This window comes from Chroicocephalus ridibundus, chromosome 9, assembly GCF_963924245.1.
Source record: "Chroicocephalus ridibundus chromosome 9, bChrRid1.1, whole genome shotgun sequence".
Taxonomy (NCBI): Eukaryota; Metazoa; Chordata; class Aves; order Charadriiformes; family Laridae; genus Chroicocephalus; species Chroicocephalus ridibundus.
In genome coordinates, this window is record NC_086292.1 from 38,039,857 (window position 1) to 38,052,711 (window position 12,855).

The 12,855-nt window shown below is 40.2% G+C and overlaps 1 protein-coding gene across 3 annotated transcripts; it reads left to right on the plus strand.

The window, feature by feature from the left end:
* The first annotated feature begins 1,463 nt into the window (after positions 1 to 1,463).
* Positions 1,464 to 12,579, plus strand: DUT (deoxyuridine triphosphatase). 3 transcript variants are annotated; one of them, XM_063347093.1, is made up of 7 exons: positions 1,464 to 1,607; positions 2,162 to 2,321; positions 4,212 to 4,303; positions 5,404 to 5,448; positions 10,645 to 10,719; positions 11,720 to 11,790; positions 12,225 to 12,579. In XM_063347093.1, exons 1-7 carry the CDS (start codon positions 1,601 to 1,603, stop codon positions 12,279 to 12,281), a joined length of 507 nt encoding a protein of 168 aa, XP_063203163.1. In that variant the 5' UTR covers positions 1,464 to 1,600; the 3' UTR covers positions 12,282 to 12,579. The 3 variants fall into 3 exon arrangements, with proteins under 3 accessions (XP_063203163.1, XP_063203164.1, XP_063203162.1); XM_063347092.1 differs by lacking the exon at positions 1,464 to 1,607 and adding an exon at positions 1,689 to 1,783; XM_063347094.1 differs by lacking the exons at positions 1,464 to 1,607; positions 5,404 to 5,448; positions 10,645 to 10,719; positions 11,720 to 11,790; positions 12,225 to 12,579 and adding exons at positions 1,635 to 1,783; positions 4,878 to 5,218.
* Positions 12,580 to 12,855: the final 276 nt, after the last annotated feature.

Genomic DNA, 12,855 nt, shown 5'->3' on the forward strand with positions numbered 1-12,855 from the left:
AAGTCAGGAGGAAATGCCCAATGAAGAGCAGCACTAATCAGCAATCAAGAATGCAGGAATGTCAACCAAGTGACTATCTACAGAGCAAACAACACATTCCCAGGACCAAGGCAAACTTGCCCAGACTTCAAGCACAGGTGTTTTTTTTTTTTCCCCTCGTATAGATCTGGGGGGGGGAAAAGTGTCGCTCGGTTGAGACCTTTCTCCTTGATAATATGTTTGGATGAGTCCTCCTATCTATTATTTATGGACTTTCAGGCTACCTTAGACATAGTGTAGAACCCAGCCTGCCTCACGGAGACAGGCCATTCATAAAATCAGTCCTTTTCTACATTATGATGCAGGATGCAATTGTAACCTCTATAAAGTTCTGCTTGTATAAATCACCATTTATAATTAGATATTCATTGGATACAACTTAAATTCTTATAAACTTCAATTTGTGGATGGCTTATATCAGAAGCCATGAAATATTCTAAGTAGCTTTTTCACATAGGTCTATGATGCATACACATGTTTCTTCAAACAGTGTACACTATTAAGACTGAAAGTGCTCAACAGCAATAAAAGAAACCCCAAATTGGGACATTCTTCAAAATATTTTTCACAATAGGACCGCAACGTGTAGCAACGGTTTCACTGCCATCTGGCTGCGTTTAAAAAATGTAGCACAGCAAGGAGACAATCACATATGGTTTGGTCTTAAAAAAAAAAAGTCACAGAGAATGGTCGTTTGACAAAATTTAGACTAGCAAACAGAACTCCAACAGTCTGCAGCTATTTTGCGCAGAGAAAAATACATCCATCAGAGTGGTTAAGCACCTGTTTTACAGCCGTGAGTCCAATGGGCATTCTTGTCAGCCCACAGCACAGAAAACTAGGGGGGAATTTAGGGAAGTCTTTCATAAACAGGATGGCAAAAGAGGGCAGGGAATACCAAAATCAAAGATGGTGAAATTGTAAAATCACAGAATGGTTTGGGTTGGAAGGGACCTTAAAGATCATCTGGTTCCAACCCCCTGCCGCGGGCAGGCACGCCTCCCACGAGACCAGGTTGCTCAAAGCCCTGTCCAACCTGGCTTTTAAAAGTATTTTTAAAAAGCATTCTGCTTCGACTGAGGCAGAAGAACAAGACAGGCAGAGCGCTGACAGGTTTCCCTATCCGCAGCCTGGACAAGGAGGGGAAGCGGCTGTTTCCCTTTCACAAGGCAAACGCTTCTCACGGTTTCTGAAGGGGGACACAGGCTGTTTGCAGGAGGACGCCAGGCGGGAGGGCCGAGGCACCACCCGCATTAACGGCCATTCCTGCCGTACGACTTCGAACCGGGGCGGGGGACGGCCCCGCGGCCCCCCTGTGGAAGCTGTAACACCCCCCGGCCCCCCCACCGCGCTCCCGCCCCTCCCCGAGCTGCTGACAGGGCCCGTGCCGGCCGCGCTGGGCCCTGGCTCCGCCCGCCGCCGGCCGTGCAGCCGCAATGCCGTTCCCCCGCAACGCTGCGCGCTCCGCGGGGTCCGCCCGCCATCCCGCTCCGCCGCCGCCTCCCTCTCCCGCGGAGGCCCACGGCGCCGGGCCGGTGGCGGAGGGGCTGCGCCGCACCGCATGGCAGGTAGACCCCGGGTTGGGGTAGAAGGGGCCGCTGCCCTCGCCCTATGCCCCCTGAGCCTGTTACAGCCGGAGGGCGGCGGGGAGCGCCGGGCAGCCCGAAGGCGGCACGCTCCCCACACGGCGGCGGCGCGATGCTCTCCCGGCACTTCAGGCGGCTGCTGCAGCCCCGCGGGCGCAGTAAGGGGGCGGCGGGGGGGCTGGGGGAAACGTAAGCTGCCTGGCTGCGCTGCGGCCCTGCTATGCCACGGGCCCGGTCCCTCGGGGGCCACCCAGCCGCGATCGGGAGGGGCTGCGGGGCGCCGCGACCGGCGAGTCCCGCCCGCCGCCACGGGGCGGGAACCAGCATCCCCGGGGGCTCCCCAGCGAGGGCCCGAGGAGCCAGGCGAGGCCATTCTCACCGGCAGGGGTGGCGCAGATGCTCCGCTAGAGAGCGACCGGAGAGGGAGCTATTGATTTCCCCCCCCGTCTCTGCCTTCAGTGAGCGATGCCAGTTTTCGCGGGCTTTTCCCCTCTCCCCTCACAGCGGTTCTCTCTCTCCCTGCCGTTCCCGCGCAGCAATGCCCTCCGAGGCCGTCCTGCAGCCGTCCCCCAACAAGAGGCAGAAGGGCTCGGTACCCGAGGAGCCCACGGCGCGGCTCCGCTTCACGAAGCTGTCCGAGAACGCCTCCACCCCCTCCAGGGGCTCTGCCCGAGCCGCGGGCTACGACCTGTACAGGTGAGGGTACCCCACCCAGGAGGGGCCCACGGCTCGGGGCTCCGGCCGCCGAGGGGGCTCTCCTGAGGCAGGGCCTCTTGTTGGGCAGACCCCCTGGGCATGCAGGACAGGAGGTCTGTTTGTTAGCTCCCTTGCTTCTCCATCCCCTCCACCTTCGTTTCCAGAGATCTGTGGTCCAGTCATGCTGCAGCACTGATTTCATCAGGGAGCGATGCATCCGTTGGCCAAAAATCAGGCTTGACCCATCAGCCTGCGCTGCTGTTGGCGCCAGCATTGGCTAGGTGTCTGCCTATTCATCATAGGAATAGGAGATCACAAATGTGGTGTTTGTGACTGGTTGATTGTAAGAGCGAGAAGTTTGAATGAGACAATGGTGTTTCGGTTGCATTGTTAAGAAAATGCTGATAGCACTCTATGTACCATTTGAAGCTCCATCCCATAAGTATAATGTATATAAAATTATGGGGTCGTGTCATACTTCTGGTGAATCTAAGTTTTACAGTTGTAGGACAGGAAACTGAATTGTAGCATGTTACTGTTTCATAACCCTGTGAGGCAATGAGGGGGAAATGACAAGTTAGCGCAGGTATGGTTGGCTGGAATGACAAACGTATCTGTTTTAACCAGTAAGTAGCTATTATTTGTTCAGATTTGTATTTCTCTTCAACTAAAACTAAATATAGCAGCATTATGCAATCTACGATCTTGGTGCAACCTTCAATGAAGACAGAGGCCCCAGAAACAATAAAATGGTAGCGCATGTGGGCCCTCCCTGCCAGCGTTTAGGCATTTCTGCTTTCCTCTTGGCTGTTGGGTGCTGCCTGCCAAAGGAGATTGTGACAGTTTGATAATGCTCCTAGCTGGAAACCATGTGGGTTGCTGTACAGACTTAGGTTTTGGTTTGCTTGAACTGATAATAACCATTGTTCAAAGGTTTTCGCTATGTTCAAGAATAGCTGCAGCTAGGCTTGCAGTTGTTTGCATAGTGCTTCTGTGATCAAATACAACCACTATATCTGAAACTCCACTTCTACCTCCTCTAGCTTACCTTTTTTTAGTATTACTTAGAATAATCAGCCTGTCTTTCTTCCTTCACCTATGTGACTTCCTTCCTGAAGCTTTGCTTCACTGCACTTGAGGCTTTTCTTTTGTATTCCTTTTGTCTACCAGGTTTGTTTTTGTTCTTGTTCCAGTGGTGCACTGTACACCTGGAAAAAGTCTGTTTCATAGAAAACCTTTCAGTGCTTCCCAGTGTTTAAAAATAAATTCTGTGTAAAGGCCAAGATATGCTTACCTTAAACAAGTAGAACAGTCTCACTGTGGTATTGTCATCGCTGCTTTTCATTAAGCCTCTAGTTGGGTAGCTTCAAAAAGTTCTTAAAATCTCTCTAGTTTGCAGTTCTCAACAGAATCCTGTGAATCATAAACTTCTGACTGGCTCAGAAAAAAAAAAAAGGTTGCCTAAAATTTAACTTAATAGATTATTATTTTTGATTACAACTACTTAATCTGCTGTAGAAAGCTTAATCAGAAGAGTGTATTATCCTTAAAGTTTCTGCTTTTGCACAACCCCATTCATCTAATGATTAATTTTAAAAGATAAGCTTGTATTTTTTGTCTTACCGTTAAAAAAAACATTTAAAACTAGCAACCTTAAGACTATGCTCTTCAAATGACACCACTGAAATCTTAAACTAGCACCATCAAAATGGTGATATATTGTGTTTTAGGATCTGCACTAGATTTTGCAAATCTGTAAATATTTCTTGTATAAGTTCCATAGTATAAATTCCCAGCAAGAATAATTCTGGGTAATTTTGTACCTTAAGTTACAGAGAAGAAAATTTTCAAAATATTCTATATAAATTAGTGTTTTATTCTTTAATGTAGTGCCTATGACTGTGTGATACCACCCATGGAAAAGGCTGTAGTGAAAACAGACATTCAAATTGCACTTCCTTCTGGATGCTATGGCCGAGTAGGTAAGTAAACAGCCTATAATAAACCTGCAGAGTCACTGTAGAACAGGTTTGACACCATCATCATGTTTAGATTCTGCTTTCAGAATTAGTCTACACAGAAGAGAGGTGCCATGCGGCTGTGTGACTTATTAAGTCTTGTAATAGACATTTCTGGTCTAAAAATACGTTTGAGGTTTGGTGTATGTCAAGTGACAAAAAGTTGATTAGCAAAAATGTTCATAATCTACATACAACTTTATAGGCTATGCAATAGTTCATTATTTCTCTGCAGTTTCAGAATTAGAATCAGAAAGACCAATAGGTAGCAGACATAAAGAAAACACACACCTTGATATTTAAAAGCTAACCCTGAAGTAAGAGTACTAGCGTAGTAGAATTTGACTACTTTTTGTGACAGAATACTTGAGAGAACCCATATAAGATATTTTGTTATGTTTTGCTCATTCTTTTTCTGAATTATGTATACATTCTTAAAGTAAAAAAAGCAATAACCACTCCACTGGAAGAGTGTGATCGGAGTTCGCTGTGTCCTTTTATCTAAAAGGAGAATGCGTGTGCATTTCTCTTATCCCAGACAAAGAAAATTTTGAAGAGAGTAACATTTTAGCACCTCATCAAAGGAGGCTAAGGTAAGTAAAAAAAAAAAAAAACAAAAACACATCAACACCCTGCACATCATTAAATTTATCTGTGTATAATGTTTTTTGTAATTGGCTTGTCAAATCTTGTTTTCCATCATAACTTGAATGAATTGACCTTTTGAGATGATTCCAAACCAGTGGTAGCTGCCAAAAATAAACCAAGATGAGATACTTGTTGTCTGCTTCAGCCGCCTTTCTTGGGTAAACCTACTCTGCAATTGCTCGTCTAAACAAAGATATATTTATATTACTTAAAGATTGCAATTTTATTGTAGCCTGTTATTTTGTTTAATATATACATTAACACTTACTGTAGTTCCTGTTAAATCACATTTATTTTAGAAAGACTGTGGAAACAGTTCTTGCTGCCATGACTCTGCAAACAGAGCCTATAAATATTGTGTAAGAGTTTTAAAAGAAATAAATTATTATACTCACCAAAAAATTCTTGTTTTCTAGCACCGCGTTCTGGTTTAGCTGCAAAGCACTTCATAGATGTTGGTGGTAAGATTTTTGTTCTTTTTACTAAGACTTTGTAAAACTTGATTGCAGAAGTGCCTTGATTTCATATTGTAATAGGCGTAAATAAATAATGCTAGCTTCGTTGGTCATCTGGCAAAAGGAGGTAACTGGGAGATACCTCAGAGAGCCAGTGCATTGTAATTATTTTAAAACGTGCTGAATTATAAAAAAATTACTGATTTTTTTAAAAAAAATAATAACTATATTATACTTTTTTAGGCAATGCCTGGCATAAAAGTTATTTTTTGGTTTAGGCTTCAAAGATGACTTTTTACATTCTGCTTTCTCCATTTTGACTAATCATCTATGTGTGATTCTTTTGAGTCTGGTGCAAGATCTGAATGGATTAAGTCAATAACATAGATATTCTTTTACGCAGAGAGTATATAGTAATGATATTCAAAAGGAATAATAGAAAGCACTGGAAGACACCTTTACTGTGGATAGAATTAATAATTAGGATGAAAGGAACTTTAGTTTACTATTACTGATGAAACTATAACAAATTATGTAAAGCAAACGAAATTTATTCTTGTAACTTTGTACATTAATTGACTTAAAAATTGAAAGTTTTTTGAAAGAAATAAAATCCCACTTTGTACAAGTCTTTACAGGTGGTGGTTTTTTTGTTCAGTACTAGCAACAGATCTGTTTTGAACAAACAAACAGGATTTTTTTTTAAAGTATTTTGAGCTTTTCTTCAACCTTTATTAGAAGGTCACAGATACCTTTCAAAAAATAGTTATAGGCATATCTATAATCAGAAGCCTTCATGAAAGCCTCACTGTGCCTTTACCATAGCCCTATAACTGCAACATGATGTAAATGAAGTTGAAAGTTCTATTCCAGTTTTGCTGTGGGGCTGATCAGAGCACAGACAGATTAGCTAAGTATTGTATTATGAAATGGCATTTACATTGCACAGAAGTTCTCACTGCTGAGATTATTGTGGAGTTCTGAGCACAGCTGTAACCACAGCAATTTAACCACCACTAAATGCACATTACATTGTTCTAATTGTACAAGAATACAGTTCTAAGTTAAATAAAATGTTTTCTGCTGTTAAAACCCTGAGCAATTGGTTTTTCTGTCAATAGATTGTGGTAAAAGAACCAAAAATTACATTTCTGTTGTAATGACATGAAGAAGATGCATCTAATGGGTATCTTCAAAAGTGCTGGCTGGACAAGAGAGAGCACATTTTTTGCAAAGACATTACAATTTGAGCCACAATGGAAGTTGACAAGAAAAGTGTGCTGAAAAGTTGAGACCTTTTCCTCTTCTCTAGGTTTTTTGGGTTTTTTTGCGGGGGAGGAGGGGGTAGGGGTGTTGTTGGGTGGGTGGGTTGGTTGGTTGGTTTCCTTCACCACTCCCCTCACCGTCCCCTCCCTCCCCGGCACTGTTAAACCAGAGAGACTACTTAGAACATGGTACTCAGCCTTTACTTGCTTATAGGCTTGGCTCTAGAGGTGAGGAAGGGTGACTCTCGGCATCCTTTTCTTTCTGATGACAAGCCAGCCAAAAAAGCAAAGCAATTCCCAGTATAATTTAGAGCTGCTGCAGAACTACTTTATTCTGTCTGCTTTATGGCATACCAAAGTCTGGCTATGCCTGTGATACAGTTCTGATATCAGAGGCTAAAGGGGAGCATCTATGCCAGATTTGTGTCATTCAGGCTTTGTCTTAAATAAGCATTGATCCTTGCATGTCTGTTACACTAAGGTTTTCTTCAGTGTTACTGGGTAACATACCAAAGAGCACTAACATGGGAATCAAAGATTCTCCACAGCCTTGTGACACTAACATACATGGTCTACTATAGTGTGGTTCTTTAAAGCAACATTTCTAAATCATTTTTTTGTTTATATGAAAGAATACATATACTCTGTAACAGTCTTTTCATCTGAAAGCTAAACTAGAAAATACCAGAAGGCAACCAGAAGTGCTTAACAGGATGACCTATGTTCAGATTTATGAAAACTGACAAGCCATGAGTAAAAATTATTACTGACAATTAGTAGATGACTTTTTAAAGAAAAAAAAAAACAAAACTAAAACAATTGTTACATAATTTTAACTTGTCCTGCAGAAGTACTTTTGTCACAATGAGGGCATTATCCATTTAAGTAAAAATACATTGCCAGAAGCCCTAAGGTCAGGGAGGAAAATTGGGATCATGCAAGAATATGTTCAGAATTCACATCTGCTAGGTGTGGATGCTTTCCCAACAAGTGACATGCCAAACTTCTGACAGAGTATGATGGAATGTCAGACTGCCAATTCCAATGCATGATTTTTCAAAAAAAAAAAAAAAATTACATAGGTGATTTCCACCCAATGCACATAACTTAGAAAAAGCGCCGTAGTGCTCAGCAATGTGTATAATTATTGTAACTTGCTATTCTGGAGTAACAGAGTGCCAAGGATGTTAACATGTTTTGCCAGTATGCCCAGTTAAATAGAGTGAGTTTGTGACCCTACACAGAAGGAAAACCGATCAGGTCCTCCTAGATCATATTTTCCTGTATCTTACAAGGATCATGTATTCTTTGATAGAAATCACGTAGTTTGAACTCAAAATCTACACGGTGATTAAACTCAGTAAGACTATGTCAGTGGAGGTATAATACATTTAAGATACATTAGAGAAAATGATTGGTAGGGAATTAATTTCACAAAATCTTACCCATCTGTGCCTTTAATGGAACTTGAAATTATCATAGCTTTGACAGTGTTTCAGTCACTCAGCACAGCATTAGACTAATCGTTTTGGCCACAAAACACATTTTTAAATGTTATTTTCTTAAAGCAAAACTTAAACTCTAGTTGCAAGTTCTGTTTGTATAGGGAAGGCTTTTAAGGAAGAAGCCTGCTTTTCCTCTCTGCATCCTCTGGAAAGCTTTCACCCTCAGAAGTGTACAGGAAGCGCAATTCTTGCCTGCTAGAAAATACATCTGATACAATCTGTAGAACCATTACAAAGTGTTTACTTTATAGCTAAGCTTAGAAAATTAGAGTGTTTTAGTGAGAGGATTTTTTTCCCCTCTAGTGAATGAGTGACTTCAGTTCAGCCACAGAAATGTTCTTCAGTTATCAGACAGTTTTCAAATCTTAGAGAGCCGGTCTCTAGCAGCAATCAAATAGACGGTCAAAAGAATTGGTATCTTTTCATAGAAGTATCTGTTTAGGTGACAGCCTTTTCAACAAATACTTATAAAATAAATTTTAGAGTCTATATGTAAAGCTGAGATTGTGCTAATGCCATTGTTTAAAGGTCAGGGAAGCCATCTGACTAATTTTAAGTCAGTATAGATCCTTTATTACACTCCTTTTCAGAAAAAAAACCCAAACAACGTTTAGGGTTTAAAAAGGGGTAGAAGTACTAACGTGCCATTAAGCTCCAATTACTCCAATATAAGCTGTTTTAGATACTTTTTTTTTTTTTCCCCTCTCAGTCTCCCAGAAAATAGCAGCAATGTCTGGTAGATCAAAAAACTTCATTAGCAGTTAAGTGCTAACCAGTACATCAAGTACAATTTTTGTCATTGTGTACAAATAAACTTGCTTTCTGTCAGAGACACAAAGGCAGAAAACTTAATTCAGAATGACTTTAAGTAGCCCCAGTTGTTCTGTTCTATATATTTCCTTCAGATAATTCCAGCAAGAACGTGACATGCAAGAGTTTCTTGTTGCATGTATAAATCTAACCATATTACTCTAATAGGTACATTTTAAATATATAGAAGCATAATCTCCGTTTAAATAGAATTAGTAATCTGTAGTAATCAGTTTTGAGTATTGTGTTATATCAGAGCAGAATACTGTATTATAACAGAAAAAAACTAGCCCTCGTTATGTTAAATTAGCAAATTCCATTATCAATCTCTAATGCATAGCAATATCTGTCCCAGCATGTGGTCTAGAAAAACGTTGTCTTAGCTGTACAGAAACACTTGAGAATGGTTTGTCAAATTAAGAATTTATCCAAAGAGCTAATGATCTTATTACATGCACTTATGAGCATATCTACATAATTTTATGTGCCAAAAACGAATTTTGGCTTTCAGCTCTCCATCTAATTGACACGTGAACAAATGCACCAAATTAATGGCCAGCTGACTGCAGAACTTGCATGATGCTTAAAATTATTCGTGCTGCCACGACAAGTTTGTTGAATCTCTCTTTGTAATGCATGTATGTAGCACAGACTCGGTGTCATATAAACCAACGCAAATTATTTCACAGAATCGTAGAATAGTTTGGGTTGGAAGGGACCTTTAAAAGTCATCTAGTTCAGCCCCCCTGCAATGAGCAGGGACACCTTCAACTAGGTCAGGTTGCTCAGAGCCCCGTCCAGCCTGACCTTGAACGTTTCCAGGGACGGGGCATCTACCACCTCTCTGGGCAACCAGGGCCAGTGTGTCACCACCCTCATCGTAAAATATTTCTTCCTTAAGTCTAGTCTAAATCTACCCGCTTTTAGTTTAAAACCATTACCCCATATACTATCACAACAGGCCTTGCTAAAAAGCTTGTCCCCATCTTTCCTGTATGCCCATTTTTTCTGCTGGAAATACGCGTCCTGTATCTGAGAGAAAAACCTCAAGGAAGCAGAATACAATTATTTCAATGTGTATTGGTAGATAATCTGAACTGAGTAGTTAATACAGCTATATGAAATATAAGAGCAAGCTTGTTCTACAGTATTTACACTTGAGTGTAGCTGAATGACAGTCATCAGTTCCTTAAAGCTTTAGTTCTGTTACCCTGCTGGGGATACAGGATTTGGATCTGTGCAAATACATAGCTCTCAAATAAAATGTTAGAGTTAAGAACAGATTTCTGCTTGACACTCAAAGAGATGAAAGTTAGCAGAACAAATGGAGCCTGAATTTGGTACAGCTGTCTTGATTTCAGATAGTGTATTACAACTAAAATTAGTAGTACAGTCGTGAAACACTTCTTGACGTGTGATGGTGTTTTTCAGTTCTTTTTGTAAGATTCATTAGCACTTTTAGGTATTTCAGTGTTTTCATATATATTGTTTAATTGTGCATGAGTAGTATAAAGGATGTCAATATGAGAAACTGCAATCATCTACTAATCTAAACCACCATTATCTAATACACTGACAACACTTATTAACTGGATATCCCACTTAATTCTTTCTTATGACAGCTGGTGTTATTGATGAGGATTACAGGGGAAACGTTGGTGTGGTACTCTTCAACTTCGGCAAGGAAACTTTTGAAGGTCAGTATTAAGCTTGGCAGAGCCTGTTTTCAGCCATCTGACTAGAAATGCGAAACTAATTTTTCTTTAAAAGTCCATGAAGGGTTAGAATTAGCTGAGAACATTTTTCTTGTTACAATTAATGAAAACATGGGAAGTTAACAATGTCCTCTCAAGGAAACACAAAAAGATTCCACTCCTAGCAAATTAGGCAGCATGCAAAAAAAAAACCAAACCAAAAACACACCCACCCAAAAAAACCCAACCAACCAAAAACCACACCGCCACATCAAAATAAACAAAAAACCCATGCTTAGCTAAGCTTCAGATTCATGAGCTGTACTGAAATGCAACTTTGTATTTAGTTTCTTTCTTGCACTGGAAAAAAAAAAAAAAAAAGAAAACCTAGCTGAGAAGTATTTGAGATAAAATTTCCCCAGAATCCTGGGAAACACGAGTAATAAAGATACAGTTTTCCCTTAACCATGCTGTCCCTCTGCAAACAGTCAGTTTTAAACTTCAGGGCCCAGTTACAATATTGCCAGTGTTTTTGCAGCCTTTTCTGCGACTTCACAGCACAAGCTTCTTACAGAACTTCTGTGAATGAGATCGGGTACTAATCAGACATTTTGTTTTCGTTTTATCAGTTCAGGCTTTTTCTCCCAGAGAAATCAGTTCCTGGGTCTAGTTCACAAAAGGAGCCACATTATACATGCAGCTGTCTCTCCATCTCTGCACTATTTATTCATAATGAAACTTAAGATGCCACAGTACGGCAGCAGGAACAAGGGGAGATGCCTTGAGCTGGTACTGCTGCTGAAACTTCGCCTTAAAAGGACTAAGCACAAGTTTAGCTCAGCCTGTATTTTTCTCGACTATTAACATCTGCTCAACTAAGTTTCAAATAAGTGTTTATGTTTTAGTACATTCTGATACTTTTGAAAGGCAGTTGTCTAAACTTTGTATTGATTGTTCACTTTTTTTTTTTGAAAGAACTAATAATGTTTTAACTTCATCGCAGTTAAAAAAGGGGATAGGATTGCCCAGCTCATCTGTGAACGTATTTTCTATCCTGAGCTAGAAGAAGTTCAAGTAAGTTGCCAAAAGAAAATATTTCTGCTATTTTGAATAATCAATAGTTTAAGATAGTTGTATATAAACTGAAAATAATGGTATAGATAAATACTTCGCTATTTACAGTTACTTTCAGTGTTAAAGCTGCATAGTGGCATTGCTACCTGAATAGAAATCTTGACACTTTGCATGCATTTACATGGATTTTTTTTTTTTTGTAGTTTTCAGAGTTAACGGGTACTTAAGAAAGACCTCAGTATATACTAGAAACAGTTGTCTCACACTGTGAGATTTGTTTAAACTTGTACAAAGGCTATTCTAAAATGTCTCAAAAATTTTTGTTTAATTTCTCAGTTGTAGCTATTGTTACGGTAAATGATAGACAATATCTGTTGTATAGAAACAAAAGGCAAGTTAAGACACTAAACCAACTTATAATTGCTGTCTTTCAGACACTAGATGATACAGAACGTGGAGAAGGTGGCTTTGGTTCTACTGGAAATAACTGAAAATTATTTGAATATGCTTTCTATATTTTTTGTTATGCTGTTTCTAAATCTTCCTTTGAATTAGAAGTGGGATTTTGGAGTACATAAAAAAATTTTCAAGATTTTTTCAGACTTCTCTGTATCTGTCCTCCTGTATTTTTACAGGCAGTGAATTCATCTGCATTATGGGGAAATGTACGTGACCGACTTGATTAATTAGTTGATGGATTGTTTTTTCTTTTTAGGTGTTTGGTCCTCAGTAATAAAGAACTCATTGTTTATGTGCTGTTATACTGTAATAAATTATAAAGTAACTTAATGATTTGATTTTATTTTACTCACCTAAACTAAAATGGCTGATTGCTCCCTTCCCAGTTTGTGTTACTCTTCTGTAAGCTGTCTTCCCTGTAGTTCAGTATTTCATGCTGATAGCCTATTTCATACAGAATCCATGGTAATGCAGGTATTGATATGACTTCCCACTCTGACCCCTAAATCAGAATAAGGTAAAGATATTTAATATTGCATCTTCTACAACCTGTCAAAATACCTGTGCTTCGGTTCAAAGCTGAAGTTCTGTCTTTGATCCTTAACT

Bases quoted from the DNA above. Each gene is read 5' to 3' on its own strand.
- DUT (XM_063347092.1), top strand. From the start codon at position 1,738: ATGCTCTCCCGGCACTTCAGGCGGCTGCTGCAGCCCCGCGGGCGCA. The intron at 1,784-2,161 runs GTAAGGGGGCGG...GTTCCCGCGCAG, and splicing joins GCTGCAGCCCCGCGGGCGCA to CAATGCCCTCCGAGGCCGTC. The intron at 5,449-10,644 runs GTAAGATTTTTG...TTCTTATGACAG, and splicing joins GCACTTCATAGATGTTGGTG to CTGGTGTTATTGATGAGGAT.